This window comes from Astatotilapia calliptera, chromosome 1 (genome assembly GCF_900246225.1).
Source record: "Astatotilapia calliptera chromosome 1, fAstCal1.2, whole genome shotgun sequence".
NCBI classification, from domain to species: domain Eukaryota; kingdom Metazoa; phylum Chordata; class Actinopteri; order Cichliformes; family Cichlidae; genus Astatotilapia; species Astatotilapia calliptera.
In genome coordinates, this window is record NC_039302.1 from 24,129,510 (window position 1) to 24,142,368 (window position 12,859).

Genomic DNA, 12,859 nt, shown 5'->3' on the forward strand with positions numbered 1-12,859 from the left:
ACCAGTGTGTGAATGGGTGAATCACTGAATGTAGTGTAAAGCGCTTTGGGGTCCTTAGGGACTAAGTAAAGCACTATACAAATACAGGCCATTTACCATAGTGTACAGGAACATCTGTGCCACATTTGGAATGAAAGTCCCCAAGTCCCAGTGGGAGACCTCACTAAAGGTGGTTGAGAACAGCAGGACTAAGATCCTGTGGGACTTCCAGTTCCAGACAGACAAGCAGCTGCTGGCCAACCAACCAGACATGTTGGTGGTTGACAAGGAGCAGAAGACCACAGATTGATGTGGCAGTCCCAGTGGACAGCAGCATCAGAAAGAAGGAGGACAGTAAAATAGAGAAGTACCAGGGGGTGAGGGAATAACTGGAGCAGATAGAAACATCAAAACAGGAAGCATCACAGGAAAAAAGAAAGTAAAGAAAATGGCATTTCAAAGACACAGATGTGAGTGAGGTGTATGAGACAATTTACAATAAGTTAGTGGGTAATATTCACTTGCTAAACTCCAATACATGCAATTGGAGTTGCATCAAATTATACTTTGTTTTTTTCTTTAGATAAGGACTCATAATAAACTGCTCCACTCCTCTCTGGCATCTCATTTTTACAATTAAGCCTTCCCAACATTTCAGCATCCACATTTTCATTGTCAGAATTTGAGATTCTTTCCAAAGCTTAGGGATTAGTGAGGTACAAGTAACTAGATCCACTATCAATACTCTTATTACGCACTTGTTTAACTGTGCTAAAGGACCTCCATCTTCAAGGGGAGACATCTGTGGTGACGTTGGCAAATCAGACTTAAATTATTGGCCCATACAATCCAAATCATCGCTCTAAAAATGAAAAACTTTGGCGCGATTCCATAATGCATGCACATAAGTCCATCTTTCTGTCCTACATTTCCAGCATGACACATCTTTAATTAAACCAATTTCATGTAATCTGAAAGGAGCGTAGTAATACCGATTAATGATTTTATCCTGAATAAATTTGCCCGTGGTATCCCTGACTAATTTTTTAAATATTGTTTTCCCATGACTCATTTTCAGATGCAGAGACAACATCTTTTTCCCAGGTCTTCTTTAGTTTGTTGCTTTATGTTACATTGTTGAAAGTTTTAAATAAGACAGTATGGTGTAAGTGCTTTTATGCAGTTTGATTTTTCTTCTTATACAATCTTTAATTCACCAGATATATTTTTAAATATTCAAGCGTTTCACGACAGAAGTGCAGCCGCACTGTCCTTACCGTCGCCTCTCCAGCAGGGGGCGATGGCAGTCGCTCCGGACACATGGAGGGGCAGGGAGGAAGAAGGAGCTCAGACAGAGGCTGATTAAAGCGGTCAGCAGTCACAGGTGGTGGTCTGTGTAAGGGACCGGAGAATCGTTACAAAATATACCATGAAGAACGAAGGCATAGAAGGGACGGAGAGGTTTCTGAGCCCGGATAAAGGCAGGGGCCTGCGGGCGTTGAGGCACTTCGCGGTGGGGGAGCTGGTGTTCGCGTGTCCTGCCTACTCCTACGTGCTGACCGTGAATGAGAGGGGAGCGCACTGTGAACACTGCTTCACCAGGTAAAACTGCACCTCACCTCACTCAAACAGCTGACAGACCCCTCTTGTAACAGGTAGTTACGAGCAGGCGCCTTCCTCTGTGAAAAGGAGAACTGAGTGGAGCGGGTAACGTCCAGTTCACCGCCAGCTAACCTCATTACAGCTACGTTAGCAGTTAAACCCCTGTGCACCTACTCAGCTGATTAAAGTGGGTCAGTGAGACGAGCCAGCTCACCTGACAGATGCTGCAGCTTTTGTTTGTAGCACTGCGGAGTCAAGAGAGTAAAACACGAGTGGATTTTAAAACGATACAGTGCTTTTTAAGTACTGTGTATATACCCTATATAGTCTTAAATAGGTTATCAGTATTTACAGGTCGCATACTTGGTTAAAGGACCACTTGGTAAATTTGCAGCCCTATTGATGCCATAGTATAACGTGTCTGCTTGTCTTATACAACACGTGCTCTGGGCACAGACCTGTTAAAGATCCTCACTTGTCCCCCCAGAACGAACTACATAATGTTGTTTTTGTGTCTCCAGCTGTGCATGTAGCGGATGTCTGTATAATGTTGTGTGGCTTTATGGTAATTTGTAGTCATTTCCTCTCTCTACATGGGTGTATTGTGTCTCATAGTTATTATTTGTGTTTCTTAGACTTTTCTATTTAATTTAGATTTTCTGCACTATGTCTTGTCTTATTTTTTGTCTTCGTTTATATTTGTTGTTTTGCAACTTTTTGGGGATTAATTCTGGAGGGTGGGAGGGACTGTGTCCATGCACACACTTGACAAAGCGCTGCCTTTGTAATATCAGACTGCCAAAGCTAGCACGCTTGCACCAGTAACCGTGTAGGCTGTTGAGTGGCCTACAGCATTCAGAGAGCATGATGTGGAGGAGTGTGTAGGCACACTTTATCAAAAACATGACAGGAAATTAGATTCAGTTTAATTTTAAAATCCCTTCACAACACTTTATAGCATTATATGAACTCACTCTCTGTGACACTCTTACTGACACTTTCTTACACACACATGCGTCCTACCAAAGAAGCCATTAAAAGGTTTGTAGAGCATTGAAAGGTTAGGGTGCTAAATATAGGCGTCCGTGTGTCCCAAAAGAGGAGGAGCCATGAGATGAGAAGTCAAGTCCAGGACAGGCGTGCACTGGAAGGCATGTACGCAAGTGTGTATATTTGCCCCGTGTTGTACCTTGTGCCTTATCTGACATAATTAGTGAACTGAAAATGTTTGTAGATGCTCCTGAGAATATAATCTGAAATTAAGATCCAATGCATGTGACCCAGATGTGATTAAAATTAAACTCTAAACATCTTTATGTTCCCTATTATGTCCCAGACGATAACAAACTGTCACGGCCTTCTCGTTCAATACCAGGTTGAATTTTTATTATTGCCATTTTTTTTAAGAAGTTGAAGGCTGTCACTATAAAGTTTATTCCCGTATCCACCATCCAGGTGTGTCATGTTGTTTCTTCATGTAGTTTAAAAGAAAGTGTCCCTTTTACGTACAGCAGTATCTGAATGTATTGCATCTTCGTGTCATTACAGGAGAGAAGACCTTTTTAAGTGTGGTAAATGTAAGCAGGCCTACTACTGCAATGTTGACTGTCAGGTAAGATGGTCATTTTGGTCTTTTTAATGGAGATTTTGAAGTCTTTTTGTAAGTTTCAAAAGTCAGCTCAAGGAACTGACTAGGACTAGGTGTCAGTTGGTACTTTATGTTCAAAAAAGTGCTCCTTTTGCTAGCTTAACATTAGCATGCTCTCTTGTGCAGATGCCTGCAAAGAGCCAATAATGCATTAGCAGCATGATGCAGCTGTGTCTGTCCTGTAAGCAGTTTGCACTTTAACAGTGCTCTCTTATTCTTTAGTGCAATAAAATTAATGACTGTATCTCCACTCCAACATTTTCCTTCCCTGCACATCAACTAACATCAGTGCAGGACCAACAGAGGCTCCAGTTAGATGTTTTCTATTTGTCCTCAATGAAGAACCTTTGTAAGACAAGTAGCAGCATAACTGCAGCTGTAATGTGATTGCTGAATTTAGTGTAGTAACACATTACATTACTGAGTTATTGACAAATGTTCAGTTATTGACGATCTGTTTAGTTCTAGTGTGATGGTACAAATCAAACTCTGTACACTGCAGTAAAGTACAGACAGAGACAGAATGACGTTTGCCTCGGTCATTAATTTATCAGTGATTTACTCTTTGATGACAGAAATGTCCGTTTAATTCTCCTTTTCTTTGCTGTCTTAATTTTGCGTATCTTGTTGTTTTTCCTTTTATAACACTTATTCAGAAAAGGATAATTTACCACTTACTGTGTTTGTGTGTTTGCACAGAGAGGTGATTGGCCCATGCACAAGCTGGAGTGTGTAGCGATGTGTTCCTACGGGGAAAACTGGTGTCCATCAGAAACGGTCAGACTGGTGGCAAGAATCATCATGAAACAGGTGAAGTGACACAAAGAAGCAGGAGAAGTAATGTTTCAGTATCCAGAGAATACTCAGAGATGAACACTAAAATGAAAAAGGAAAAAAAAACTATGAGAGATATAGATGTTCTCTACATATTACGACATAACAAAAATAAAGAGTTATGGTTAAGACGCCGTAATTACCATTTGGATGAATAACACAGCAAGAAGAGGAAGGAGCAACAAGCAAACCTTAAAATAAATATCTGAGTGAAATATGATCTGGGTCTTCACAATAATCTGACTCGACTCATCACTTTAATTTACATAGTTTTCCATGCGCAGTGTAATCACACATGTAGTTTAGATTAAAATGAACAGTCGTTGTGCAGTGTTAACATGGCCTTCTTGTGTCGTAATTTGACCACAGCGTTTAAATGTAGGTCTTATCTTGGTTGATGACAATGCTCATGAACACTGCTGTCCCTGAGCTGTGCTTGGAAGCTGCTGTATTACCATAAAGATCTTTAATGTCTAAACTCAGCTGAACGTTTATACTAGAACTGTCTGCAGGTAATTTAATTCAGCGTAAAGGGAAAATTAAGTTTAGTTTATATCGTTACATCATTATGCGATCGCTATGATTCAGGTTTTTTCATTAAACACTGTCATTTTGCAGAGAGCCACAACAGAGCGAACTCCCTCAGAAAGGCTGCTACTGCTTAAAGAGTTTGAAGCTCGTAAGTTAACGTTTGTGTGTGAGTGTGAATACATAAGCATACACTTTAGTTAGACATTCGTGTGTGTGTGTGTGTGTGTGTGTGTGTGTGTGTGCGTGTGCGTGTGTGTGTGCGTGTGCGCGCGCTCTATCTATGTCTCTGCAGTTGTGGCAGTGTGTCTATTAATATCCTCAGCTGTAGCCTCCAGTCCTGGTTCTGTCGCTTTCATTCACTCCAAGTGTGCAAAGCACTGGGGATCTAAATCCCAAGCTTCTGGCTTCTGTAATTTCATGTTCCCTCCCTTCCTTTAACAACTACTGCCACTGTGCCCTTGAGCAATAAACTCATCTATCGTCACTGGGAAACTGTGATTATGCTGAGATGCACTTATCTGTTAATATAACTCAGTTTTAGCTCATAATTAAGAAACTAAACTCTGCTGAGCCTGTTTTCGAGCAGCAAGATTTACAGGGCATTTTTGTTTCTGTTTTCTGCAGTTGTTCTAACTGCTTTACTAATGTGCAACTTTCAGGTTTTAATGAAGTTAAACACAGTGAAACAGGTCCCATTGGTCGTAATCTCACACATGCACGAGCTCTGGTTTCCCCGAAGTGCCAACAAACGGTTTCCTGTGCTCCATTTGGGATTATTATTTAGTCTGAACTGTTGTTTCCGGCTCAGATGTGTCACCACGGGATTGTTAGAGAATTAACCTTCATACTTGTCCCTCATGCGAACCAAACAAATGGTTGGCCAGCTGCTGCCTGCTGCTACTCGTCTGTGTCTGAGTGGGTTTGTGTGATTGGCAAAGACAGACGGCTCATAGTGGTGCTGTGTTTAACACTTATTAACACTGAGGTGTTCTCATCTGCTTACCGTTTGGAACCAGATTATTATTATTATTATTATTATTATTATTATTGTTTGAATCATCAGTTTAATGCATATATTTCTTTATGCTTGGAAAAAAAGATCAAATGTTTTGCAAGAGGTCCAGTGTAACTGAATGGTCAAATGTTATATTGATATTTACGTTTTGCTGACTTAAATATCAAACTTTAAGTCAGCTGCTTTTTCACTTTTTCCTGCCAATGAGAGACAACTCAGTAGTACATGTTTATTATTTACATGTTTGGTTCTCTTTTAAATAAATGTGAATAAATTTAATTAAATAAATCTCAGTAATGTTAAGCCCAATGTCTGGTCTGTTATATTGTCAGTTGCTTTTCATGTAATTATTAATTTTCTCACTTCTTTGTCAGCCCTTTGTCCCTTATTCTTTTTAATCTTTTTCTCTTTGACAGATTTAGATAAGATGGACAGCGAAAAGGAGGAGATGAACCAGACAGACATAGCAGCGCTGCATCACTTCTACTCCAGACACATCAGTAACCTTCCTGATGAACAGGCTCTCACGGAGCTATTTGCACAGGTATCAATGAAGAAACACCAGATGGCTGTTCGAGTTGTCAGTGAACCAATGGATCCAAAAACTAAAATCTCATGGCGGCGCCAATGCAGTGTTTACCTTTATCACTGAGACTGCTACATCAGCCATTCCCTGCCCACAGTCTGCATTATTTTCCATTATTTTTATGGTACTAAACATATTTCTGCATGACATCACTACACTGAACTGGTTGGCCTTTTTGACAGTCAACAGTGCAGAGAGACTGGAAACATGCAGCACAGCTGGTCTCAAATGGTGGAGATTCAGGTTACAGTTAGTGGTGTGCACTTTAACCTGGACACCCTGACGCAGATGCAGCTGCCCTGTTTCTGAATTTGTACCTTGTTCGTATGGCAGCGCTTTTCCCAAACACCTGATAATCCGTACTTGAACACTAGCTTAACATCAGTTGATTTCAAGCCTTCTCCCACTAAGAATCTTTATTTCATACTGTTTGGGGGTTAGGGGAACTTGGAACCATCTCTTCATCTTTCAGCCCTCCATCCATTCTCAGTTGTCCTGCACTTGTAGGCAGAAAGACATAAAGGAGTGCATGTTTGTTTTAACTAGGCTCTGTATCACACGCCCACTGATTCTTTGCCGTTTAACTCTGCAGCTTTGAGCGCTTTAATTTTATCTGTCTGGCAGTGGGCTGTCTCCCACCTCTTCAAGCTACATCAATGGAAACCTCTTTGGCCTGTTATCACACAGCTGCATTTAATCTCCACTACCAGAATTTCCTCCTCCTCACTGAAGTGGGTGGCACGGCACAGCCGAGGCTGATGCAAGTTGTGTTTTCGTGTTGCTGAACCCTGCTTTTTTTTTTTTCCTTCAGGTTAATTGTAATGGTTTTACCATAGAGGACGAGGAACTCTCACATCTGGGATCAGCTGTTTTTCCTGAGTAAGCAGCTAACATGTCGTCATCATTCAGCGCTCTGTGTGGACATTTTAGGAGATTAAATTCAAAATAAATTCCTCTTTTCATTCCCCTGAATATGTCATCCCACTTTCTCAGTGACAGTTCGCCTGTTTTATAGGAGGTTTTTATATTTATAGATCACTTTATTTATTTTGTCTGTTTATTTCATGCTATGTGAAGCATGTACAAGCAACTGTTTATGGTCATTTTACATATTACTACTTCATAGCTGACAACAATTCTACCAAGAGGTATCTGATCAGCCACTAAAATACCTTAAAAACTTGGAAAAGCGAATAGTGCTCACACTTGGCTGCCCTCTTGAATACAGTTTACAAAAAATAAAAGTATTCATGGCAGAACTGCATGTGATACCCCACAGAGCTGTAGTACCAGTGTCACAAAGCTGCTAAATGTAGTGTTTTATCAGTGTCTTTTTAATTTTACAGCTTTTCTCTCACTTGTCTCTCTCACTCCTTCTTCCTTCCAGTGTAGCACTGATGAATCATAGCTGTAGTCCCAATGTCATAGTGACCTACAAAGGCACAGTAGCTGAGGTCAGAGCTGTTAAAGAGATAAACCCTGGAGAAGAGGCAAGTAAATACATCATTTTGAAACCTTCAATTACAGAAGTGTAAAAGTCTCTTATTGTAGGTTGTTTTTGTCATGTCTCTCTCTGTAGATATTTAACAGCTACATAGACCTGCTCTACCCCACAGAGGACAGGAAGGAGAGGTTGCTGGATTCCTATTTTTTCACATGCCAGTGCACAGAGTGCACCTCCAGGTCTAAGGTACTGTGAGTTTATCTCTTAGGAGCGCATATATTTTTGATATCTTGAATGGGAGTCTGGTACCAACAAACAATTTAGTTTGAGGACTAAAACAGCAAGTACATTATCTGGGTCAGTTATTAGCTGTGTGTTGGGGAAATGCAGCAGGATCATTGTCCTCATTGTGCCAACCTGTGCTTCCTCCCACCTTTGTTTCAAACGACACCTTACACTGTCAGAGATGTGGTGGCTGTGTCCCAGTTCCACATTATAAACTAGTGTACTGTATGGGTACTAATGCAGTCTTTTGTTTATATGCGTCAGTCTTCATAGCATGTTCTGTTTAGAATAGAAATGGTACTTAGCATGTGACAAGATGTTTTTGCATCATTTTGACTTCTGCACATTTTTACATTTGGAATGAAATCTGAAAGTTTCAGAAAAACTAAAATCCCTCCTTAGGTCTTTTTTGGTTTTACTGGAATTGCCTTTTAATGATATCTGACTGTAATTAGCTTACTTTATGCACTGCATTATGAAGCAGTGACTTAATGTTGTGCTCTAAAATCCAAGCAGAACTACTGGTTAATGCATACTGAGATATTTGTATGTCTAATTTTGTTTCTTTCCCAGTGTGCTGTTGTCAGACAGTACAGCTGTTTATATTTGGTACTCTTATGTTTTAACATAGCTTCCCCCAAAGACTGTCTTGTATAAGATGCAATGTTATAAAACTCGGTATTATTTTTTTTCACTCTGTCTTTAGGACAAGGCAAAAATGGAGATCAGGAAGCTGAACCCTCCGCCAGAAACTGAGGAAATCCGATCCATGGTCCGTTATGCCAAAAATGTCATTGAAGAATTCAGGCGTGCCAAACACTACAAAAATATCCTTCTCTTATTATAATGTATTCTCGTCTTTCTCCTGATCTCTGACAGCTTTGCTGCCTCCTCTTCTTGCGCTGCCTTTTCTGTGTCATTATTTCTTGACTCTCTTGCACCCCCCAGTGAGCTGCTAGAAATGTGTGAGCTCAGCCTGGAGAAGATGGGAGCTATATTTGCAGACACAAATGTCTACATGCTGCACATGATGTATCAGGCCATGGGGGTGTGCCTGTACATGCAGGACTGGGATGGCGCTATGAGCTACGGAGAGAAGATCGTTCAACCGTACAGGTAAATCGATCTGTTGGAAATTCAAGTCATAAAGACTAGATTAATTCAATCACTGTCTACAATGGTACATTATAATTTGTAACTGTATCAAAGTCGTTTTCGTATTGCATAAAAAGAAGAAAAACTTGTTTTTATCTTGTAAGCCCTGCACTAAGAGTCTTGGAGATAAAGCAGACACTTTGTTCCTCTCTTTCTCTGATTGTATTTTACCAGTTGCTATGGGTCTTTCTTGATTTGTCACCTTAACTAAGTTATCCACTCCCATAACCACCTTTTATTCTTATTCCTTTAAGCTGGGTACATGTACAGTAAACTACCAAAAATGTGGTTTTAACTTTTTTTTTTACGATGATGTTTTCAGCTCATTTTGATGATTATGTTCTTTCTGCAGTGTTCACTATCCAGCGTATTCCCTGAATGTGGCGTCTATGTATCTGAAGCTAGGGCGTCTGTATTTGGGGCTCGAGAAGAAGACCCAAGGAGTCAAAGCTCTGAAGAAGGTGAATGCATGTATAAATATTTGGTGTATTAAAAGATCAATTGCGTAAGCAGTTGGCTGCAAAAGCATTTGAAATGCAACAAGCGACCACGGAGAGACCGATGAGTGGACAGTTGTTCATTCTTTGTCCTGTTTTTGTGTCTTATGAGCGTCTCTGCATGTACTAGAACTAAGTCAGGGTGGAAATGGAGTAGACGTAGTCCCGTGAGCAACTAAGTAAACCCCATGATTCATGATTCAGTGGTCTGTTGGGCAATGTTTAACAGTGGTAACCTGAAGTAAGGAATTTGAACCCACTCTGTTACAGTGTTGCTTGAGGTTTGTGGACATTTGTTTATGCACAGCTCTCTTAAGGTCCCTGCACAACATTCCAGTTTGAGATTTGCTGCTGTGCTTGGAATCATTGTCCTGTTTCATGACAGTCTGATAGTAAGGCTTTGACTATTGGGCAGATGGTCTCACATAAGACTCTAGAATATGTTGGTATACATAGAATATGTTGGTCACAGTCAACCGGAGACCGCAAGGTGCCCTGGTCCTCTAGCTTGTGGCTGTAAATAATCACCCTTTCTCCAACCATACTTGTTCGTTTTATTTCTGAGTGTACTTTAGCATTTAACATGCTACCTGGGGTCTGTAGCATCTGAGCCATATAGCTCTTAGGTTTTTTGCAGTTTTGGTGAGCAGTGAATGATCTGACTTCTGGTGAATTTGAAAGGACCTCCACTCCTGGAAAGATCACTCCAGACCAGTAAACTGCCAAAACTATTTGTTTTATAGAAGCAGCCACACTTGTTCATCATCAGTTAATCAAGTACAGTTGAGCAGCAGGACCTGGCTGCTACTTACCCTCTTAAATCTAGCGGAAGCAGTAAATGTTTTGATACATTGATTTTAACTTTGGTGTCTGAAGCTACGTCACTGTATTGACATTCAAATGCTATTACATTCAACATTTGATCAGCTGTCAAGGCAAACGTGCATCTAATCTGTTTTTCTGTCTTCAGGCTCTCGCTGTCATGGAGGTGGCTCATGGAAAAGATCACCATTATGTAGCTGAAGTCAAACGTGAAATTGAGGAGCAGAAGTAAAAAAGAGGAGCTGAAGGAGCAAAAAGAGTAACGAGAGTCCGCAATGAGGGACCTCTCCAAAAGCAGCAACAACAAAATACACATCACAAATGCATGGCATGCATTGTTTACCTCTTCAGTTTTTAAATATTTTTGTTCACTCCGTTTCTTCTGCTTCTCTGTGAGCAGTCTTCACTCCTTAACTCATGGATGAGGACCACGTTTTGTATCTACAGCCGCCTACTTCCTGTCAGACCTGGATAAAAAATGGAGACACATTGGGGTTGCATTGTTTGAATGAGAGGAATACAGCATCTGATTTGTTTCTCATCCAAACTTGAACTACATTTAAAATGTTGGTTTTGGTTTCTTTTCATACATTGCATAAAAACAAAATCCCACCATTAGAAAGATGAAAACATTTTTTTATGCAGCCTTTCTTAAGATACAAAGCTTTTATGTGAACGGTCTATTTTCTGAAGCCCAATTTAATTTTTTTTGTCCTTTTCCTGGTGAGTCTGATTCATTCACTGTTTTGTGGACCTGTCAATTAACAGTTTCCTATCCTTTTTCTTTGGCAGCAGTTATGGCTACGCAGCGTCGCCCCGGGCAGTTGTTCATGATTTAAAATTTTGTACAAAAAAGTGAACAGTTGTTACTCACAGCTGATGCATTTTTAAATCCTCAGATATTCTGGCTTCTTTCATTCATGTCTAAACTGTGAAAATGTGACCATGCATCGTGTACTCTGTAGCACCAGAGAGGAGAATGCAAAGAACTATTCCTTAATGAATAACAAGTATCTTTTGCTCGTTTAAAAGAAGCAGGAAGTGTTGCATGTTTGACTGTTCATGTTTTCTTTGTGTGTGGCTTTTTCTTTTCTTTTCTGTGTCTTCTACTGGGGCTTGTTGACCAAATAGGCCACAGGTTAAACTGGCAAGGAACCAGCTATTCAGTCTGTTCAGTGTATCATTAAATCGGGGTGCTGATATGTGACCAGTTTGCCTCTTAAGTCACAGTGAAGACATTGGTACTATGATCCTGGATCAGAGTCCCTTTGCTCTCAGGAATAAAAGGGGGCAGCACAGTAGCTTTTATTGCCTTTTTGTCAAGAGATGCATTATTAAACTTTGTTGGTATTTTCTTCTTCCAGACGCAGCATCGATGCAGAAATGACCTATACAGTTGTAGACAGGATGGTAAAATACACTAAGATAGCAAGGTGTATAGCTTTTACAGTAATAAAGTAGAGGGTGGCATCCTTAACTTCTACATTTTATTGTCAAGAATTGGTGTAATATTTCATACAAAGAGAAGTGCGTCTTTTAATCTAATTTGTACACACTTGTAAGCTAATTCAAACTGTAGTTTAAAACCGATGGTAACAGTTCCACATTTTAGGAAGTGCTACCTTTAGCAAGAATGCGTGTTGTAAAAGCATCTGTGGGTCATTAAAACAGTAGTTGGAGTTTAAACCCCCAAATGGGAGCTGTTATAGATCACCAAACTGTACTTCTGCTTTAGGGTTGACTAAAATGTATAGAAATACTAGGTGGCTGTGTTTAAGGTGTGTTGTTGGGAGGAAGACTTAAAAGTAATTAATGCAAAGATTATCACCAGGGCCTTTGTTGCACTCAGATTTTGTATTGTTTTTATGACACAATGATGTCAAATGGCAAAAATGTAAGCACATTTTATTTCATTTAAGCAGTTTCTGCAAGTGGACGCTTGGCCTTGCTGCCGTCTTCATTTTGCACTGCCAGAAACGATTCAGTTCTGTCGTTCTTTAAATGCATGTAGCTTCACTCTATCTCGTTTACTATGGAAACAGTTTAATGCTTAACATAAAGGTGGCAAACTGATAGTTGGAAATAAACCATTTGAAAGTCATTTTTGTAGCAAGCTGTGCAAATGTGACTCTGTCACCTGCAAAAATGCATCTAAAAGGTGCCTGCCTTACAGTTTTGCCTTGGTAACCCAAAAACACAGTTTGAGCAATTTCACCTTCTTTATTTTTGTCTTACTGCTAAAAGAAAAACACAATGTAAAGATAGGTTGTAGGCTTGTTTGCACAGGTCAGTAACCTATGTATCTAAACTTTCTATTGGCCAGAATTGAGCATTGTGTTTAATTTTGGTCAAAGACTTCGAAAATACAGTTATATATTTTGTGTTTTTACTCTGTCAGTAAAGATAAAACCTGTGGCACCAATATTGAAACGGCATGTAAGCCAGGCAAAGGGTAATTGGA

The 12,859-nt window shown here is 40.1% G+C and overlaps 1 protein-coding gene across 1 annotated transcript; it reads left to right on the forward strand.

Moving 5' to 3' along the window:
• The first annotated feature begins 1,260 nt into the window (after window positions 1-1,260).
• smyd2a (SET and MYND domain containing 2a) lies at window positions 1,261-11,447 on the forward strand. Its single transcript, XM_026170898.1, has 12 exons — window positions 1,261-1,581; window positions 3,130-3,193; window positions 3,929-4,039; window positions 4,682-4,742; window positions 6,026-6,153; window positions 7,007-7,074; window positions 7,583-7,685; window positions 7,775-7,885; window positions 8,631-8,751; window positions 8,866-9,040; window positions 9,432-9,540; window positions 10,547-11,447. Exons 1-12 carry the CDS (start codon window positions 1,409-1,411, stop codon window positions 10,628-10,630), a joined length of 1,308 nt encoding a protein of 435 aa, XP_026026683.1. The 5' UTR covers window positions 1,261-1,408; the 3' UTR covers window positions 10,631-11,447.
• Window positions 11,448-12,859: the final 1,412 nt, after the last annotated feature.